Below are 21,233 nucleotides of genomic sequence, written 5' to 3'. Positions count from 1 at the left end.
GGGAGCTAAAAGGGTAGTGTGAACTGGGGGGGGGGGGGGGGCGGGAAATTCTGCCAAGCTGTGCTTTAGATAGGCTCTAAAAGGTCTTTTTTCTGTCTCTGCTAACAAGCTGTCACGATGCTTAGAAAGCCTCATGGGTTGTCTACGGTGAGTGAAAGTATTTGGATTTTATTGTGGTAAATTTGGTTTTGGTTTGTGTTTTGCTGTCACTTGGAAGATGAATCTTTCAGAAGCATTCGTGTTTCCTGGGGGACAAAGGACTGTTTTTGTGACCAGCTCATCAAACAAGTTGGCAAAGTGTCCGCAGTGCCATTTGAGATGGCATCAAAGCTCCGTCCAGACTTGACTGCCAGATTCACGCTTAATAGGTTTCAAACATTGCATGATGGCTGTGTCTTGTAAACCAAGAATGAAACTGTCCTTTTGGTTCTAACTTAGTAGAGGTTCAATCCTTTTATGAAAAGCCCACTGAAATAGCTGTATTTTCCTTCTTTCAGATCTATCTCTCCCAGACTCCTCTGTGTCCTAACCCTGTGTTTGACCTGATGCTGAAATGTTGGAGCAGGGATATAAAAGATCGTCCCACTTTTGACATGATTCACCACTTCCTGCTAGAACAAATGGAATCAAACATTTGACTCCAAGAGACAAACTGTTGAGACCAGAGTGACTTTGGTGTCTCTGCCTGTACCTCACGGGAAGATGGTCAGGCCACCTCGCTCTCCTCCCTTGACTGTTCCGTATTTAAGTTGAGATGTCCATGGCAGCTGCTCATTCTATTGGCCATGGTCTGACACGCAGGACCAGAGGATCTCATTTGGTTGAAAAATCATCTCCTCTTCTGAATCATTTCCTGGGAATACTGTGAGAGGGGTTTTATTAGATACCCGTACACCTTTGGGCAAAACGAATGAGTAAAATTGAGGGACTTGGAGCTCTCCGCTGGGTGGAATAGAAAACTACCAGTCGGTGAGAGCGCTACCACTCAAGAACAGATTTCTAGAAGTAAAGACTTCAGTCTTCTAAAACTATTCCATTAAATCAAATGGAAGTCTTGTGCACATTAGCGAGTGTTTCTGTATGCTCTTGCTACAGACAATATGTATAGTGAGAGACTAGAAATGCCTGGAGCTAGGGAATGGTTTAATGGACTTGAGAACTGACGGAGCTGGATTTAGCAACCCTTTGGAAGTAATGCTACCAGGGTCTACGGAGGACGCTGATAGAAGAGTCCAAGATCATGTTCTTTTCTCCTGTGGTTGTTAAGCACTGCTTTTGTTATATATGTGCGTTTTCCCCACACTGGATTTTTTTTTCTAGAAAAAAAATTTTGAAAATGAATGTTAAAGGTCATGGGAAGGTCACTACGGTAGAAGATCTTCTTTTGGCCTACAAATTAAGGCTAGGGTAGGGAGTTTGTATTGAAAAGTAGCTGATACTGTACTACTGTCACTATGTAGATTTATTAGCCTAATGAACTTGTAGCCACAATGGACTGATGTGCAATTAATCCTGTATAAGTACCCATTAATATGAGATCTCTAAGTCAATGCTGTTACATGTGCAGAGGGAACTTAGATTTGGTGGAACTGTATGGCTGAGAGCAGAACCCGCTGTGTCACTTGTCATAGCTCATGTGAGAGGAAAAGGAGCAGAGTACGGGTCTTCCCCGGCACACGCCTGCGCACACGCACTCCGGTACGCTGTCCTGCCATCGGTGGTTCCTCCTCAGGTCTGCAGCAGGGTTGGTGCTGTTGGCCAGGCAGATGCACTTCAGCCCAGGCTCCTTTGTTGCCATGCTTCAGTCCAGCATCAGGAGATGGGACTGGCATATCCCCTTCGCGTGGGTTTGCGTTTTATTTTGGATGCTCCCTGCACAACGCAAGACAACTTACTCATTGAACTTGGGGTTGTTTTTTGTTTGCCGTGTCACAAACGGCTCATTCTCTGGAGGGTTTTAGAGGGCTCTGAAATCCATTTGGAGTGAGTTAGAGAATTCAGCTCGTTTCTACAATAAATCCATTGTGGATTTACCAGGTGCCTGGGGAATACTCTGGTATTCCCTCTCTAATCGTTTAGCAAGATACTTAGGACCAAACCAAATATCTCATAAGCTGGGAGAAGATGGAATCTCCTTTAAACAGCATCCAGCATAGCATACATTTCCAGTAAAGATTATAACGATAGTTTTTATCTTAGCCACCAGCATAGTGTGAATGGCTGTCTGTGCTCCGAGCTCTGTAAGAGGGCACCGCTGAGAGAGGGAATGTCAAAACAGTTATATGAGGATAATTGTTAGTTGAAAGAAAAAAAAACACCCACCAATCCTGTTTCTGAATTGACAGATGCCAGGATGCCTTTACGTGCTGAGGAGCCCGAGGGTCCAACTCATCTCATCTCCCTGCAAGGGCTACATGGGCTCAGGTGAATCTCACCCCCAAATAGGTTTGTTTTGTTTTTTTTTTTCTCCTGTGACTAGAGGGGCCCAGGGTGAGCTGCCGTTACACATGTGTGCCGTCCATCTGGAGCGGGGTGATGGAGTCAAGGTCAGCGTGGTCCCTGCTGCAGCCTGTTGGGCACTGGTGGCTGGCAAACCACGCATCGATGGTATTTTTGGAGTATTTCTGTCCTGTCGCAGAAAACGTACCCAAGTAATACACAGCCGTGTGCCTGATCTCCTGTACTTCGGAGTTTAGAGATACCAGAGTGCTGTAACATCACCTGGATGGGCTTCGTACTTCTGTTATGTCAGGACATGCTGTTCCTCTATTGACATGTTGACATACGAAGTTTCTCTCATATCAATAAATTCTAATGATAACCTTGACAAAAGTGAATCTCTACTCTTTTACCCAGGTGTCTGCACTGAGGACTGATATTTTGGTCTGATTATTCAGTAGCTCTTTGGTAAGCGTGTGACCCCCAGGTTTGGAAGGAGCAGCCACTGGCTGTTTAAAGGAATGAACTTTGAAGGGAGTTTCTGGAAATGCTGGGAGGATGCTGGTCTGAGCCCCCTTGGGCCAGTGGGACCTGCACCGGCCTGGGAGCATTGCTTGGTGCCATGAATACGCTGCTGTGTTTCAGTAAGCAATTTTTTATCTTCATATTAAACTCAGAAGATCTAGGCTGGGAGGAACCTTTGTAGGTCTCTTACAAATTGTCTGCTAAAAGCTGAGCTAACTTCCAAGCTCCACTGGGGTGCTCTGGGCCTTGCCCATCTGGGCCCTGAAGATCTCCGAGGATGGAGATGCCACCACCTCTCCTGACCCTGTCCCAGGGCTGTGCTGCTCCCATGGAGGTGAAGTTTCTCCTTGTGTCCAGTGGGCCTTCCCCTTGTTGCATCTTGTCCCTGTTTTCTCCTGGTCTTCCACTGTGCACCTCTGAGAAGAGCAGTCATACCCCTCACAGACCTATCCACCCTGCAGACCAGGCATTGTTGGAGACGTTTGCCCCTGACCAGAGCTCAGGTAGTTGGGCAAACTCAAATATATTTCTAAAAGCTGGAAATCCCAGATCTCTCAAAGTGTTTAGGCACCAAGGGCAAGAGTCAAAGCAGCATTTTTATCTCCTCAGATACAATTTTAGGTGGTGTATAGGCAGCTAAACAGATGAGAAGAACCCTTGAATACTCTGTGATTTCTGGTTAGTAGCTTTGAAACCTTAAAATGATTCTGCCAGCCGCATGGCCGAGCTCTTCAAGGCCATAGAGGGACTTTGGCAGTGAACTGGGCTTGCTGCTGGTATTGTAGTTGGTGGAAACGATGCTGGTGCTAACAGGCATAGTGGTCTTTGACTTGAGGACATACTGGCCGCTGTGGCTGCTCGGTAAACAGGAGACTCATGTTCTGGGCCTGCCTTCAGCTGGGATGGGGTGGAACCTACCAGACATGAGACACCATGACCATACGGTTTTGGGAATGGGAACAACATTTATCCTGCGTGAAGCAAGGCAGCGAAGAATCACATCCTCAAACAGACTGGGGGGGCAGCGAGAGGAGCAGGGAGAGGAGGGCTGAGCCTTCCACCTCAGCACCGTGAATCCCCGAACCTCTGCCTTGAGGTTTCCTCAACAGAAAGGTGTTCACACAGGTCGGTGTGTGCAGACAGTGCTGTCCTGGCCGTGTGTGTGTGGCACCAGTGACGGGGGCGCGCAGAGCCAGGCTCTCCCCAGTTGTGCGTGTGGATGTGAACTGCACTGTGAATGTGTATTTGAGGCCACTTACGAGGAACATCTGGCGGTACTGTCCCAAGGGCTACGAGCCTTCAGGAAACCTGACAAACACTATAAAATCTCTGCGCTCGTCCAAAATTTCCAGGTGGGGGAAAAAAAGATGAGTCCAGAAAAACCTGACAAGCTGTGTTCTGCAGCTGGAAGCGCTGTCAGGTACTGACATCGCTCCCGACAGCATCACAGAGGTTTCCCGGGCGACTGCATCGCTGCATCTCCTTCCTCCCACGCCCACCACCGAGCGCTGCCGCATTGCCATGGCAGCCCCGAAGGAGAATAACCTCTTCCCACCCGATCCCTACTATATCCCTGGGTAAGTTCTGAAGTTCATCCAAAATGTCTGTTCATTTCCAATGCAAATAGCTCCGGCTGGGGGCATGTAGTATTTACTATTCATGATATTTTGGGTTTTCTTAAAGACACTATTAAATATTCCATGTAACAGTGCTCTGAAGGAGACGGGGCTCCAGGACAAGAAGCACCACCTTGTAACAGGGTATAATTAAAGACCATGCCCTCGTGCATTGAGGGTAAAGTCAAAATTTTTCTTTTTTTTCCCCCTCTTTTTTTCATTTGTTTTAAGCTACCAAATGTTCCCAGGGCTGCTGTGCGGGCTTTGGCTTCCAAACTGCCATAACTTTTGCATCGAGGATGTTTGAAGATCTCCTTTGAATAAATAGTTGCCTACACATGGTACGCTCTTGTCAAACAGCTTGGAGCGCAGTGCCGCCTCCTGGGCCTCAGCTCTTTGAAGAAGTCAGTGGCTCTGTGGGTGCTGGTGATTGAGTTGATATGTAGTTACATATTATTTTTTTTCCAACATCCTCCTCTAAATGCTTGGAAAGAGGTAAGGAGTTACCGGTTAAAAGGTAAGACACGAGGGGCAGAAATAAGTGGATAGGCTTCGTGGTGAAGTAGAGGAGTTGTGTGGGGGGTCTCCTGGTGACCCGTACTGGGAGACGTGGTCCATGAGATGTCTCAATGGGCTGGGAAGGGCTGGATGGCCACTGAGGGAAACAAACTCCCATTGGTGCAAAATCACTTGGATTTGTCCAGTTTGAGGCAAACTCTGAAAGGCGTCAGGATGATCTCCCGGGGCGGAGGAGCTGGTGACAGACCGGGCTGCAAACCTCAGCCCAGGGAAAACCAGCACGGTTGCGGGTGCAGCACAGGTCCGGGCAGGCAGATCCGCCGCTGCAGGTGAAGGGTGGAGTGTGCTTCCTTCCTTAACGATCCTCCTGTGGTGACGATCACGTCTGTCCTTCCCACTAGAGCAGCGTGCAGGATTTTTCCATTACTGGTCTCTGCATCTTCCAAACTTACATAAGCTCTGGAGTTGGGGGTTCTTAACACGTTTTTACATTGCTGCGGTTGTCTGAACGATGTGACGTGTTACTCCATGCACGCTGTCACCCTGTCAAAGCTGTGTGCTGACAGCGGCTTGGGAAAGACGAGTAACAAGGAGAAAGCTGTGACTGGGCTTGCACCTCCAGAAGCCTCAAAACCTTCCCTTGCTCACTCCTGCCTGCAGACAACTTCACCCAGAACCAGCTTTGAGCCCTAATACCAACACAGCTGCTGGAGCTGCTCCTCTCCGTGGTAGTGCTTTGGCCACTGAAGGCAGGAGGAAGAACTAAATGCTGCTGCTGCATTTTTCAGGGCCCTGCAGGCTCGTAGCATCACCCCAAACCCCCGAGGAAGCCCCCGTCGGTGGCGAGGGGCTGCTTTGCATCTGGTTTGGGTGGCGGAGCACAAGGAGGAGCTGCCCGAAGGGCATCGCCGGAGCCCAGGCTCTGCTGCCAGCAGACGGAGCACCCTGAGCTGCAGTGCCAGCAGGAGGAGGAGGAAGATGCTGCATCGCGGCATCTCACCAGCTGTCCCGTGCCAGTGAACCCACAAACACAGTGAGGGCATCACAACTGGTTGCTGTCACTCAGGTCGGGCAATGGTCAGGGCCAGGACTTCAAAAGCGCCACTGCAGTGCTCAAGAGCGTTGGGAAGCCAAACCCGACGTGTGGGATGGTTTGGGAAGGACTTAGCGCACAGAGAAGGGGTAAATCTGTGAACAGCCCTGCCTGTCCCATCCCGGCCTGGCGGAGCTGGGAAGGGCACGGAGCTGAGCGAGGATGGGCCCAGGGCCAAAGCTTTCCCTGGCGCTCAGGAAGGCCGAGCAGGTTTGGGTGACAGTCTGGGGAGTGGCGATGGAAGAGATAGGGCTGAGTAAGAGAAAAGTGAAATGAGGCTCAGCCTCGGGAAAGCAGGTTACACGCTGCTCGCCAAGGAGGTTTGAGATCAGCGGCTTCAGCGTGAGCTACAGAAACGGGGGATCCCTCTGGTTTCTTAATCTAAACACCAAGCAGGAGAAGGTCGAGCAGCCCTGCTGAGACCAGTCTCTTCTCCAAGCGCCACGGCTTTTACCGGCAGCACTTGTACCTCTCTCTGTGGCAGATCCCGGCTCCATCAACCCACACTGACTCGCCCGAGCGCCTCGGATTACCTCGCTTTCAATTGCTTATGAATTGAATCCTTTCTCAGCCCTACCATTATTTTGTTCATGATCAAAACCCCTCTGGCCATCCTGTAATTATTCAGGCTGGGTCATTTGTGCTCTTGCTGAGCTTTATCGTCCTGGCGTAGCTTCCCTGTGTTGCAAGACTCATTGAAAATCAATGGGGATGAGCCACCGAGCTCCTCCGGCAGCCGCTGGTGAGAGATCCTGCATGCAAAGTGGGAAAACTTGCCAAGCGTAAATGCACGGCTCTGCTCGCTGTTGTTTAAAGTATTTGGAAGGGAAAGTACTTACTCATCATCTTATGATCCTCATGCATCATCCGGCTTTATCCCTAGATACGCAGTGGGATCATTGACTGAGTATTTCTGTCTGTGCATTGTAACTGGCAGCTCTACCTTTCTTCTTCAGTGGTGGAATAACATCACCATTAGGAAATGTAATACTGGGAATAGCTAAAGTTTCTAATCCGTACTGGTGGACTTGGGAGTGGAGCTCCAGCACCTGCCCCGTGCCACCAGAAAGTCAAACTGCCTGTCCCAGGCCAGGGGTGGCCAAGAAGTAGCGTGTCCCTACACACACCATGAGAAGGTCCCCAAAAAATCGAATGATGTTTGTTACCAGGGCTGAGCAGCCGCCTGCCCGCCCGTGCCTCTCCCGTGCAGTGCCTGGATGGGTTTGTGAGCCCAGTCCCGCTCCTCACTGCAAGGGTACAGAGCGAAGGGTTGGAGGGTCCAAAGAAGCAATTTTTCTGATTTTTGAGTTTCAGTATTGAATAAGGGACACTGGGAAATTCCTGGTAACTCACTGTGGTTTAGAACAGAACTTAAACCAGAGGCTTGTTTAACTGGAGATAATATTTTAACTGGGGGGCTGTTGGTGTCGGTGTTGATGAAGCGACTGCAGCCTACGCTGTGCTCCCACCATGAGCTTTCCCATCTGCAGCTGCTGCTTCAGCCACGCTCCGTGACCTCATCCCATAGTCGTATGTGAACCAAAGCACGAGCCTGTGTATGCACGCCTGCAAATCTATGAGCCAGTTTTCATGCTCACGTGTGAAAACATGCATGTGCAAACACACACCTCCGGGCTTCATGTGTAACCACCCGTGCCATCTCGGTGCTCCCCTCTCGCCTCTGCTCCAGCAGCATGGTGGCATTGGCAGTCCCAGGAACATCCCTGTGCAATCACCTCCCCTGGGCGTGGGTAATCCTGGCCCTGCGTGCTCCTGGCCGTGGCCCTTCCGGTGTACAAAAGCTCTAAAGAAGGTTATCCTGCCAGTGGACACCTTCCAGCGCCATCTCAGTGACCGCTCTTTTTTGGTTTCCTCCTCAGCTACGAGGGCTTCATCCCGCAGTACAACTATCAGTTTGGAGAGACCTTTGGCAAAACCACTTACCGGCTGCTGACGGACCCCGAGGTTAGGAAGAGCCCTCGCCCCTTGCTGGCGCCGCTGCACAAGCAGAAGTTCATCGAGGACTTCAGCGGGACAAAGCACGGTGTCCAGCGTTATCTCCCTGGGCGTCCAGGTGAGCAGGGGCTCATCCCTTTGCCAGAACGGGCTCTGCTAATGAGCACAGGGTCAGTCATGAGCAGTGGGGTCTGTCTCCGTCCTCGAGAGGCTCCTGGGGTGAAATGAGACATTTTCCACAGAGTGACCATAGCTCTGGTGTAGGAGCACAGGCACCCGGAGAGCAGCACCCATGGGGAGCTGGAGCATTTGGCCTCAGCTGATGAGTATGGGGCTCCTCACGTTGGTGCCTGGAGAGTTTTAGTTCCCAGGTTATCTTCAGTTAGATGAGGATAAATGATTTTATGGGATATTATGGACTCACTCCTCAATTCCTCCATATTCCTGTCATGGTTTAACCCTGGCTGGCGTCTCAGCACCGCATAGCCGCTCCCTCCCTCCCTCCCCCCAGGGGAGAGAATCGGAAGGGTTAAAGTGAGAAAACCCATGGGTTGAGATAAAGGCAGTTTAATAACTAAAATATAATAATAATGATAGTAATAAAAAGAAAAATAACAAAAAGAGAGCAAAAGATGGGGCTTTGAGCAACCTGGTCTAGTGGGAGGTGTCCCTGTGCGTGACAGGGGGTTAGAACTCGATGATCTTTAAGGTCCCTTCCCACCTAAAGCATTCTATGAAATAAACCCCAAGACAGACAAGTGATGCAAATGAAAATGATTTCTCACCACCAACCGATGGGTGCCCAGCCAGTCCCCGAGCAGCAGCCCCTCCACCAACCTCCCCCTGAGTTTTATTGCTGAGCACGACCCTATAGATGGTCTGGAATATCCCTTTGGGCAGTTGGGGTCAGCTGTCCTGGCTGTGTCCTCTCCCAGCTTATTGTGCACCCCCAGCCCTCGCCGGTGGGGCGATGTGAGGAGCAGAAAAGGCCTTGACTCTGTGTAAGCATTGCTCAGCAGTGACCAAAGCATTATCAACACTGTTTCCAGCACAAATCCAAAACACAGCCCCATACCAGCTACTGTGAAGAAAATCAATTCTATCCCAGCCAAAACCAGCACAATTCCACAGGCCAAATTCTGTCTGTCTGGGGAAGGTCGGCGCTGCCCCCTCCGACCCTTTCCTGGCCTGGTGCAGAGCTGGTTGTGCTCAGAGCTCTCACCTGCAGTTTGTGGTTCATTTTGTGTCTCGCTGCTCCTTCCTCAGCTCAGCAGAAGGGCTCGTGTGCCCTTCCCTTCCCACCATCTCCGCTTCTGCTTAACGGGTCCCTCCATTAGACATTGAGATGCACTCATGTCGATTCCCAACACTGGGAATTTGCCGGAATCTCCTACCAAGCCCCAGCCTTCCCAGGCACAGTGCCTGGTCCTGGTTGAGCAGACCCAAATGAGGCCACAGCAGCAGCTGCACCATGACCCCGTACCAATGCCTCTCCTTTGGACACTTGATTGCCATGTACCATATCATGTGTCCAAGCCGTAGCTATTGTGGACGCTCTGTTCAGTGGGAGTGAGTCCTGTCCTGGCTGAACGCAGGGGTTACGTGCCTGGGTGGGATCTGGGTCTTCATTTCTCTGGGGACAACCACACCAAAGTGATGCTTTCCCATTTCATGCTGGGAATTCATGCTGTGTAGCTTCTTGCAAACTTTTGGCCTTTCTGTTCATCCTAGCCCTGTTTCCCAGAATCCAGGTCTTCACTGCACAAGTGGTGTTTACAGGCTTCATTCCTGGACATTTAAATTTGTATTTCCTTGGACTAAAATGTAGTTTGGATGGACCAAACCAACCAGTTGACCTAGTTGGGCTCTCTCATTATCCCGTCCTCATTCTTGCTCTCTCCTCACCAACCTTTTCGTCACCTGCCAACGTTTGCAGCTGGGACCTCATGTTTGCTGCTCGTTGGTGAAATGCTGAAGAACATGGCCACAGAGAGCAGAACCTTGACATGCTGGTAAACTCTTCATCAGAGTTGTCGAGCTGTCAGTGAGCGATTCCTTAAACCCTTCACTGCAAATTTCATTAGTACTGCCCAGCATCCTTTTGGGTGTCTTACATGGTGGAGATCAAAGAGCTCACGGCAGTGTTGGATCCGTGTGGTTGCCTTTAGCAAACCGAGTCTGAAGACTTTTTCTCAAGGTCTGTTTTTGATAGAGGCTTGTTGATGGGCACCAAGTGTATCGCTGTTTTCAATCAGTTGAATCCCATGTTGTGTTTCTCCTGAAGTGAGGTCATGTTCCGTTGGTTGGGGATATCACCCAGGGTTATGCTGGATCTCACAGGGTGGCTGTGTTGGCATTGAGGGGGTTATCATAGAATCACAGAGTGATCTAGGTTGGAAAGGACCTTGAAGATCATCAAGTTCCAACGCCCTGCCATAGACAGGGACACTTCCCACATGGCAGAGGCCAAGCATGCAGGCACCTGCTCCTCAGGAACCTGGACTGAAAACATATGGATATTTACTCAAATCAAATGTACAGTGCTCTCCTGGCTTTTAATTTAGTGCCTTACTCTGCGACCTTTCTGAATCAATAAGTTTGCAAAACTCAAGGTCATAAAAAAGAGCTCATATGGATTTCTCAACTATAAAACTTCGGTTTTCCTTTTCCTTTGGTTTGTGGGATAAAAAGAAAAAAAAAGAGATGCAATATTTTCATTAATAATGAAGGAAATATTAAGCCAAACCTGCTTTAAAGTTTGCACACTGGATTGAAAAATTCCTTTCATCAAAGATTTTTCTTTATTTTGTTGCTGGCCTGGACAACACTTGATGATTCCATTACACGGAGTATATATATTTTACAAAGATATAAACAATATATATACTTTATAATACAATTATAAGCAGACTGAAAACCTAAACGCCCATCAGAAGTTTTATGCTTTTGCAGAAAGGGGCGAATTTTGCTCTGTGCTGTCTGAGCCGGGACAGGTAGTCATTCCCCGGCACTCTCTGCAGATGGAGCCTTTGCTGGAAGACGGTGTCTCGTCTGTGGGGCTTTGCACTGCGACACAGACGCCCATGAGACATGAGGAGGTCGGGGGAAGGCAGTAATCACCAGAGGGCTGAACAAAAATTGAAGGAATTTGGTTTGTTTAAAAAAGCCAAGACTGACATAGCAACAGTTTTCCAGTAAGGAGAAGGTTGTTGTGGGGTATCAGAGTGGTCGTTCTCTGTAACCACTGAGGAAGGAGATGTTGGCCTCACCGCTGGCACAGAGCGTGAGGCAGGGCCCGGGCTGGAGGTGTCGTGGGGGGCCGGGGCAGCCTGGGGAGCCACATCACGGGATGTTTTTCAGGGAAAGTCAGACAGAAGTTGCCAAGCTTGGCTCTCCCTGCGGAGTCTTGAGATGCAGGACTCCGTCCTTGGTTCACAACAGACATATTTAGCATACAGTGGACAAAAGATAATTTCTTTTCCAGCCAGCGTTACAGCAGACCCTTTCCTCAACGAGCAGCGATGGAGCCAGTGCATGAATTCCTGGTTGGATGCGGGGGGACGTGGTGTCTGCTTTTGGGGTGTGCTGACGCAGCCACGTGGAGAAAAGGATACGGGGAGGGTTTTTTCCCCTTAATCTTTATAGCTTGCCTGATGATATTTTACAGCCTGGGCGTCGCTTAGAATAAGTTTTAAGTTACTGAACTTATGTTTGTGCAGTTTTTCTGTGCAGGCTGGTTGATGGGATGGGGCTGATGGCACTGGCAGGATGGACTCGCAGCCCAAGAGATGCTGTTGACCTCCACGCTCCTCTCCTTTGCTCCGGAGGAGTGTGTAGGGGCTGAGGTCCAGTGCAATGGGAATCCTTCATCCTCGTTTGTCCACTCCTTTCCCATAACTCAGTGTCTGTCCCACAGGGTACTTTCCCTATGAGAAGTTTGGGGCTGCAACAAGCTCTCCTGAACCACCTCTTGGGCCAAAACCTCCCCCACCAGTGCCAGCAGAGGAAGAGCTGATAATGACGCACATGGACCCTGTGCCCCAGGACCACCCCGGCGAGTACGTCCCGGGGACACGACTGCCTCAGGGGTACCCACGGAGGATTTCATGCCATCCTGCGTCTGAGGGGCGAGAATGGCACTTGCCTGAGCTAACTCCGGCCTGTGGACAGGGGAAAAGGTGCGGACCTGGCCAGCTCGGCGGTGCCCTGGCAGTGAGCAAACCGGTACGTGGTTTTGGGTGGAAAAGACGCCTGGTAAGGGACGCTGCTGTGGAGGGATGGGGGTTTGGGGACTGGTGGGCATAGAAGGGATCTCAGTCCATGGGTGTGAAGAGGGAATTTCATACAGGCGTGGGTGGCAAGGACAGAAAGTTTAGTGCTGTGTAGAGGAATATCAAATACACAAATGTTTCTAGCAGGAGCAAATCCACCACATCTTCAGGAAATTGTTGTCATCATTAATTACTTTCCCTAATCAAAAAGGCTTAACTTCTTATTTGGGTGAGTTTTAGCTTCCAATCCCAGTCGCTACATCTTGTGTTACGCTGTGCTATGCAGCCAGGCTTGTGTTTACTTCGGGTGAACCGGGATCCCTGCTGCTGCTGCTGCCCTTCTCCTCCTCCAAAAGGAGCGCACTCCCGGCACCCTTGGTTATGTGCTGGGGCTCTGACTCCTTAACTGCTCCCACCTGAACTTCCCACCGTTGTTATCCCTCGCTCAAACACAAGCACTGGGACTTCCCTATGGATGTGGGTGCTGCTTTACGGGGCACAGCCGGTTCCGCTCAGGACCAACGTGTCTGAGCCCCTTCTTTCTTCTGGAGCCAGAGGCAGCGTTTGTCGCGTCACAGCCAGCCGGGGCTCTGTAAATCCCCTGAAGGCAGAGATTAGAGATTTGACGTATCGAGTCAAAAGCTGGCTTGGATATAAATTCCAAGAAGGGGCATTCTTCCCCAAGCTCCCCTTGTTCTCCCTGGGGATTTTGCAAAACCTTTGCGTACAAAGAGCTCGCCTGGTAATTTGACTTTACCAGAAATTCTTGGAGTAAAGCCTTAGTGTAAAATTCTTAGTGCAAAGCCAGGAAGAAACAGAAATGGCAGTTGCCATTCCCAGGCTCTGGCAGCGATTTAAGCAATGGAGCCAAAGGAAGAAGAGGGTTTTACTGTGTTTACTGTATTTCTGCTTTTATTTTGAGCCTGTAAAAATTGAAGGTGTGACTCTGCCAGGAGTGGCTGAAACTGCAGATGTGGAGAAAGACACTTGGTTACCAGAACTGGATATACCACATGTGATCCAACAGAAAGTCATTTCAGGTAAAGGAGAGGGAGGTCATGTGCAGCACAAGTCCACCTCAGAAGAAATCACCTTATCCCTCTTCCCCTGCGGAAATCTCAGAGACGTTGGCCAGTCGCTCCAGCTCGCTTGAACACTTGGGGATGGAAGACACCCCTGCTCCTCTCCATCTCCTTTGGGATGCTGTCACCCCCCTGGATCTCACCCTGAGGGACACGTGCCTGTGGTGGAAGGGATGTGGGAGCCACCTCAGGTCCCCACAGCTGTGGGGCCAAGCTAGAACATGCTGCAGAAAGCGAGGCGAGCTGGGTTGTGGGCTCTGCACCAACGTCAGCAGCTTGATGAGTATCTGTTACTGTTGAGGTGGTTATTTCTCTCCGAGAAATACGATTCTTTTTACTGAATCATCAAATCAACACTCAGTGGTGTATCGCCCCGTCATAAATGTATAAAACTGTCTTACAAGGAGTTACATGCTGTAACTTCTCCGCTTGCTCTGGAAGAGCATTCCTCTGCAAGGAGGAGAATTGTGAAGGGGATGCCCTGAACTGCCCCCTAAAGGGTATGGCGCCAGCGGGGGGGACGCTTCGCTCTGCAGCCGACCACAGCGAATACAGGGGCTGCACATCAAAATGTTTCAAGTGGAGTGAAAGAGCATCGATGTTTTAGGATGCAGAAGACAAATTTCTCTCTCTCTGAGGCACTGCTTTGGAAAGAGGGAGTTCTGGCTGCTTTTAGGTTGTACCTCTACATTTTATGTAGTTCAAGCCTTTATATAGTTTCTGTCTTATAATTGGTGAAAATTCGTTGCTGGGCAGGGCAAATGAGGAAGAAAGGTTGGGCACCCAGTTGTTAGCCCCTGAAACTGGGAGAGACCAACAGACCTGTTGGTGTAAAGAAAGGACTATAAGAAAATGAAATATTCCTTCTGTACCTCATGGAGTCCACAAAGCAGCCCATTGAGTTTTCCTTGGGAATCATAAAAAAAGACTCTTTCAGAAAGATACTTCACATATAAGAGTTAATTTTACAATTTAAATGGATTAATTTTTCCTTCCTATACTCTGCCAAGGTTTTATATTTATCCCAGTCTCTTCCACTTCCAGACCAGTTGATCATTATACGATATGTATGTCCTCTCTTGTCTTCATCCGAAGGGTACGCTGGATTCATCCCCCGCCTCACCTGGATTCATGGCGTGAACTATGTCCAGGGTGTGAAGGAAGCCATGAATGAATTTGAACAACATCAGGTAGATTATATCCGCAAATCTTATTTCAATAATATAATGTTGCTGTTGATTCATCTGCAACACCAAAAGCGGTTTCATTTACAGTAGCAGTATTAGAACCGGGGTTATAAGTACAAGCAAAATAAAATGCTATTAGGTAACATGTTGAAAAAATCACGAGCAATTAAATTCTGTAACTTGTTTCCTTGGGACATTAAGGGAGGATAAATGAGTTCATAAAAGGATTAAGCAAATCTATTGAGGGTTGGTTCAAGAGTGGCTATTAAAAATGTTGCTCTGAGTGCAGAAACACAGGAAGCAACTATCTGCGCTTCCCTTGCGCAATGCATCTTCTCTACCTGGACGGCAGTGCTGGATGGCTTCCCGGGCTGCTTGGGTGGATATTTCTCCCTTTTAAGTGGTTATAAGGCTTTTTTCCTTTACTAACATAATTTGTCTTAAAGGGATCTAGATCCTCTTTCTCCTCCTTTTGGGGAGGATGCAGAAACATCCCTACTGAAAGAATATTTCATCCACTTGCTTGTAAGGTCCCCCCCCCATAGTGCCATATAATTCTCCTACACGGGAAAATGAGATCCCTCCCTCAGTAGTTCACAGTTTGCGTTCAAAGCTACACATTTCTTCCTGCTGCCAGGGTGGAGCGAGAGCCCCGGGATGCAGCTGTCTCGCTGGTCCGGCACTGGTGAGGGCTGATCAGCCCCGTGAAATCAGGGTACAATATTTCCAGCCCTTTCTGGTCACTGGGATTCACTGCGGTGCCTTCATCCCAGAGCGTATGGGTCTGATGTAGAGAAAAGTCCAAGACTGAGGATCCCCAGCTCGGAGAAACTCAGCTGCGAAGAAATGACTCAGCGGGAGAGCAGCAGGGCTGACAGCGCTCACAGCAGCCTGGTGCTTTGCCTGAAATGTATTTCCCTGCGCTGGCTTCCTTATCCTTTCCTTCTGCTGTTAATAGGAATTGAAACAAACCAAAGAGAACAAAAAAACTGGCATTATTGAATATAAATGTGCTGTTTGCAAAGCCTTTCTGCCCCTGACGTCTTAAGAAACGTCTGCCATGCAGTAGTACATCAGTGAGGGAGGAGGTGTTTCTCCATCGCAGGATTCAGTGGAAGCCGGGCTCGCAGGGGTTGGCTGCAGCACATCAGGTGCTGGAGGAATATAAGCTAAAAAAAAATAAAAAAAAAATCACACCACATTTCTATCTAAGATGGCTTCTGACTTCAAGCCACTAATCTTCTGCCCTAAATCTCTGTTGCCCTAGGTTACGCACTGGGACGTGCTATGGCTCATTGCTTACTGTCTGCAGCAGGCAAAATAACGCAATCCTCTCGCTTCAGTGCTGCGCTTGAGGGACTGCAGCCACTGCTCCATCCTCGGTCACAAAAGGGGTCGATGGTCCCTGCAGTTTGCCAGGCTCCATGAGCCCCGTCCCTTCTCCCCTGAGCAGGGCGGCGCAGCTTTAGCGTAGACCTTTTGGGGTTTTGTCACGGTAGAGATGTGGGGATTTGGAATATTCACCCTCCAGCACAGCCCCTGCGCTGGGTCTGACCTCGGAGGGCAGGGACAGATCCAGGAGAAGATTTACACTCTCCCTTCATTTAACACTCCCTAAGCCTTCCTGTTCCTCCCAGCCTGGGAATTACTGGCTAATCATCACGGTGGGACTCATGGAAAAACAAAACCAGGTGAAGGGGTCAAACCAAAACACAGATGTGCAGAGTGGGAGCACAGCCGAGGCACGGACGCGGCTCCAGCAGACGCTGCTGGCCCATGGCGCAGCAGCACATGGCGCCTGGGACTTGCGGCTGATGCCCGGAGGTGAGGAAGGCAGGAACGCAGCCCAGGCTGTAGAGATGCCGCTGCCGCCAGTGGGCCAGGAGCTGCTCTGTGCACCCGCAGTACGAGCGAGCAGAGGCTGCCGCCAGCACCCATCGGGAGAAAACCCACCAAGTGGAAAAAGGGGAGATGCAATGTAGTGCCTAATTAGCAGAATGCAGAACTGGACATAGAATTGCTTTACATTGGCTTAAATATTGCCTTTAATGCAGAGTCAAAGCACATGACTTGGGTAACAACCATATGGTTTAAAATGAACGATACTTTTTTTGGTTTGTTTTCCAGTTTTTGCAGAGAAACCCAGTTTGCAGCTTTGGCAAGAGATTTCCCCAAACATACTGGCCTAACCACAGGATTTACACCAGCGCTGGACTGATCCCTTCCTACATGGGCTTCGTACCAGGTAAGTTTATCAGCTGAGTGAAAATGAGAGTCACTGATACTAATTACTGTCACTAAGTAGCACTGTTATTAGCTGCAGTGTGGCGGTAGTGATCAGTTACTGAAATGTTCCACGTGGGTAGTCGAATTTTTCCCAGTCTGAGCCCAGGTGCTGGAGCTGTGCCATCCCCCGCCTTCCCGCAGGACAGCCCATCTTCCAGCCTGGGCTTGTGCGGAACGTCCCTCTGGTTTGCAGCCACCGACCCCCTGCGAAAGCAGAGGAGGGTCAGTAACACCCCCTGTTACACGGCTGCGTTACAATTCCTTCATCAGGAAAGTGATTCTGTTCTAAAGTCTGATAAAAAGCAAAAGGTAGATGATACAGAGGGGTTGAGAAAGCACAAAAAAAGCCATGTAATGGTATTAGCCATCCAGCCAGGTAGTGGCCACCCCGTAGCGTCTGCCTCATCCTTGTCAGTTATCTGTGCTGCCTAAAAGGAGAGGGCTGAAGAAAGTCACTTTGTGTATGTTAAGGGGAAGCTCTGCCCGTGCAGAACATTAAGGTATTAGGCTAAAATTTCAACAAATTGGCAATTTAAATTGGTATTTTTGGCCACAGCAAAGTCCAGAGCCCACAGCTGAGTAGCGTGGGCTGGGAAAGCATGGAGATAAGCTAGAAAGAACCAGACTCACAGCTCGCACTTAAGGTGATAAAGAGGAGGAAAATGGTAGAAGACACAAAATGTGACAGAAATTAGAGTGGGGAAATAACTATCCCGGCAGGGCTGGACACTAGCTGAGAGACATTGTGTCTGTTGAGGGGAGAAGGTGGAGGCAGTGAATGTGGCTCCAGCAAGACTCATACTGGGGGCACGGGAAAGCTGAGTTTAACACACAGCGGGGCAGGGGGAGGTGAGGGACAGTCTAAGGGACAGGACGGAAGTGTCTCACGTGCTGATGGTAAAAAGTGAGGCCGGACAGGTCTTCTGGTGAAAGATAAAGAGAAATAGGTTCGTTTTGGCCTCTGTCACCATGCTCCTGCTCTGGGGCTGATGGCAGGCGCAGCGGCTGCCGTCCCCGGTGCATTCCACTCACCTGTCCCCTTCCTTCGCCCGGCAGCTCAGGCTGTCCCACGGCAAAGCCCTCGCCGCTCCAGGTGCCCGTCCCCGCTGAGGTGACACGCCACCCGGCTGCAGCCTGCGAGCTCAAGCGCCCTGGAGAAGGGCTGTGATGAACCCCAGGGTCAACTGGACTCTGGTGTTAACGCTTGTCTGTGTGTCTCGTCCTCCCGAGCAGCCCGAGCCCTTCGGGGAGGGCGGCTAACATAGCTCTGCCCCACAGGGCGCCAGAGGGACAACGGTGTCCTGCCCTTGGCAACTGGCAGGCCAGGGAACACACCAGCTTCGGTGTGAAAAGGAGGAAGAAAAACCCACCCTAAAATGAAGGACAAAAATCACCTGCTTAAAGTGTTACCTCGCACTTTAAAATTCTGTTGCCATCCTTTCACCTATGGAAGCATTCCCCTGTGTGGGTTTGAAACTTGTCACCTGTTCCTGTGCACAGACCGATTTGCACCCCAGGAGCCACCACATTCAGTGCAATCTTAACTGCTCCAACCGATTTGACTCTGGAAGGAGAAACTTATTTTTAAAAATGACAGAAAAAATTAACCCCAAATCAGGTATCATCAAGAACACTGAACAGTTTCTCCAGCAGGAAAGCAGCCTGGAGCCCCTGTCCAGCTATTCAGTGACAGGTTTGTCACTGAGGTAACACAATGTATTAACTGTTTCCAAAGTAAAAATATCTTTAATACAGGGTTTTCATGAAGCCAAAGTGGAATGTGGTATCGGGTGTTCAGCTCACTTCAGAAGCGGAGAAGCTGCAGTAACACCTGATTGATTTCTATTTAAAACCACTACAAACCAACTTTAAAAAAGTGACTTCTGCAAGGCTGTGTACACAGGAGCTCTTCAGTGTCCCTTGCCATCACAGCTGTCCCCAAGGCTCCTGTGCCAGGCCATGGCTACCTGCGGGGTTTGCACAGCTGCAGTGGCCCCGGCCACGCTATGGCTCAGACACCTACACAGCACCCTGGCCAGGAGAGCTGCTCAGCCCCCCAGAGCCGGGCCTGTAACAGGAGGCCACACGCAGGTACCTAAATTTAGCTGCAGCTTTGGAGCTGAATTCCACCCTCCCCTCCGCCAACACCCACCATTACAAAGCCATACCAGAGTATTTCTTCAATTCCCGCACCACCAGGAGCAAGTAGGACTGTCACCGCATCCAGTGACACAAGCAACAGTTGCCCACCTCGTTAGAAGGCAGGGAGTGAAGCGTGGCTGCCTTGGGGAAGGTGGCCAGGTTCATGCCAAGTGCGTACTTTTCTTTTCCAGATCTCCGACCCACCTATGCGCTCACTTTTGGAAACAGCACCCGAAAAGCTTACCAAAAGGAACAAAGGAGACGAGCTTGTGCACTGTGAAAAATGCTTTAATGGTGCCTGTACAGCATTTGAAGTGACTTTGAGACAGGAAGAGGAACACAACACAGACAGAGAAGTTTTGAATGAAAGAGTTCATACAGCTTTAAACAAAATTTACAGGTGTTCATCTGCATAGCTTTTACTCTGCCTCTTCTTCAGCCTCCTCCTCAAACTCCCCCTCCTCCTCAGCTGTAGCATCCTGGTACTGCTGATACTCAGACACCAGGTCGTTCATGTTGCTCTCAGCCTCTGTGAACTCCATCTCGTCCATGCCCTCGCCAGTGTACCAGTGCAGGAAAGCCTTTCGGCGGAACATGGCCGTGAACTGCTCAGAAATGCGTTTGAACAGCTCCTGGATGGCTGTGCTGTTACCAATGAAGGTGGCAGACATTTTCAGGCCACGAGGTGGAATGTCACAGACCGCTGTTTTAACGTTATTAGGAATCCATTCAACAAAATAGCTGCTATTTTTGTTCTGAACATTCAGCATTTGCTCATCGACCTCTTTCATTGACATACGGCCTCTAAAAACAGCAGCTACGGTCAGATAGCGGCCGTGACGTGGGTCACACGCAGCCATCATGTTCTTTGCATCGAACATCTGCTGCGTTAGTTCTGGCACAGTTAAAGCACGGTACTGCTGGCTCCCACGGCTCGTGAGCGGGGCAAAACCAGGCATGAAAAAGTGCAAACGGGGAAAGGGAACCATGTTCACCGCCAGCTTCCGCAGGTCGGCATTAAGCTGGCCTGGGAATCGCAGGCAGGTGGTAACACCGCTCATGGTTGCTGACACTAAATGGTTCAGATCACCGTATGTTGGAGTAGTTAACTTCAGTGTTCTGAAGCATATGTCATAGAGGGCTTCGTTATCAATACAGTATGTTTCATCTGTGTTCTCCACAAGCTGATGCACGGAGAGTGTGGCATTGTAGGGCTCTACTACAGTATCTGATACTTTAGGGGAGGGTACAACACTGAAAGTATTCATAATTCGGTCTGGGTACTCTTCACGAATTTTGCTGATGAGGAGGGTACCCATACCAGAGCCTGTACCACCACCGAGAGAGTGAGTAAGCTGAAAGCCCTGGAGACAATCACAGCTTTCTGCCTCCTTTCTTACAACATCTAACACGGAATCAACTAATTCAGCACCTTCCGTATAATGGCCCTTTGCCCAGTTGTTTCCTGCTCCGCTCTGACCTGGAAGAGAGCCATTTTCATATTAGATTACGGTCGCTGCTTCCTGCTTATTGCTTGCAAGCAAAGCTTAGGAGCATCAGGCTGCAGAGAAACCCCACAACAGCTTTCATTTTATCGAGCACAGAGCCATGGTTTCACACAAGCACCTCTGACATGGCTCGGCAGATACATGGAAAACATTCATCACCAGTGACACAGCAGCCATTTAATTTCTCTTGGTATTATGGAGGAGCTAGTGAGAATTGGAAGAGCAACGACCTCTTGTGCTTTCTCAGACCCGCTCTCCCAGCAGCTGCCATCGTTCCCCGTCCACAGATCCCCGGTATCTCACGCCCGTCATGAAGCGCCGGGATTAACCCCCCTCCCGGGGCCGCGCTCGCCTCCGGAGCATGTGCGGCGGTGTAGCCCGCAGTGCAGCGGCCCTGCCCTGCCCTCCCCACCCCGAGCCGGTTACACGGCAAGTCCCTCCCCCGCTCCCGGCGCACTCACCGAACACGAAGTTGTCTGGCCTGAATATCTGGCCGAAGGGCCCGGAGCGCACCGAGTCCATGGTGCCGGGCTCCAGGTCCACCAGGACGGCGCGGGGCACGTACTTGCCACCTGCAAAACAGGGAGAGGCCGTGACGGCGGCAGCGGC

General features: G+C 50.1%; 3 protein-coding genes across 3 annotated transcripts in view; 2 read left to right on the top strand and 1 right to left on the bottom strand.

The window, feature by feature from the left end:
- The window catches only part of LOC104283780 (discoidin domain-containing receptor 2-like), a 32,975-nt gene extending 31,194 nt beyond the window's left edge, over positions 1-1,781 (top strand). The window contains exon 16 of the mRNA XM_009881998.1: positions 498-1,781. Coding sequence (XP_009880300.1) covers positions 498-638 — 141 coding nt within the window. The 3' untranslated portion in view covers positions 639-1,781. The remainder of the gene's footprint in view (positions 1-497) is intronic.
- A 2,704-nt stretch (positions 1,782-4,485) lies between these two features.
- Positions 4,486-19,396, top strand: FAM166A (family with sequence similarity 166, member A). Its single transcript, XM_009882002.1, has 7 exons — positions 4,486-4,541; positions 8,073-8,266; positions 12,065-12,372; positions 13,342-13,459; positions 14,597-14,691; positions 16,816-16,933; positions 19,308-19,396. The coding sequence occupies exons 1-7, from the start codon at positions 4,486-4,488 to the stop codon at positions 19,394-19,396; spliced, it is 978 nt and encodes a 325-aa protein (XP_009880304.1).
- On the bottom strand, positions 19,387-21,224 carry TUBB4B (tubulin, beta 4B class IVb). The gene is made up of 2 exons (XM_009881997.1): positions 21,086-21,224; positions 19,387-20,596 (listed from the first exon to the last, which is right to left on the bottom strand). The coding sequence occupies exons 1-2, from the start codon at positions 21,144-21,146 to the stop codon at positions 19,536-19,538; spliced, it is 1,122 nt and encodes a 373-aa protein (XP_009880299.1). The 5' UTR covers positions 21,147-21,224; the 3' UTR covers positions 19,387-19,535.
- Positions 21,225-21,233: the final 9 nt, after the last annotated feature.

Source organism: Charadrius vociferus, unplaced genomic scaffold (genome assembly GCF_000708025.1).
Source record: "Charadrius vociferus isolate BGI_N301 unplaced genomic scaffold, ASM70802v2 scaffold233, whole genome shotgun sequence".
Taxonomy (NCBI): Eukaryota; Metazoa; Chordata; class Aves; order Charadriiformes; family Charadriidae; genus Charadrius; species Charadrius vociferus.
Note: the sequence above shows the minus strand (reverse complement) of the source record. Positions and strands in the feature narration are given on the sequence as shown.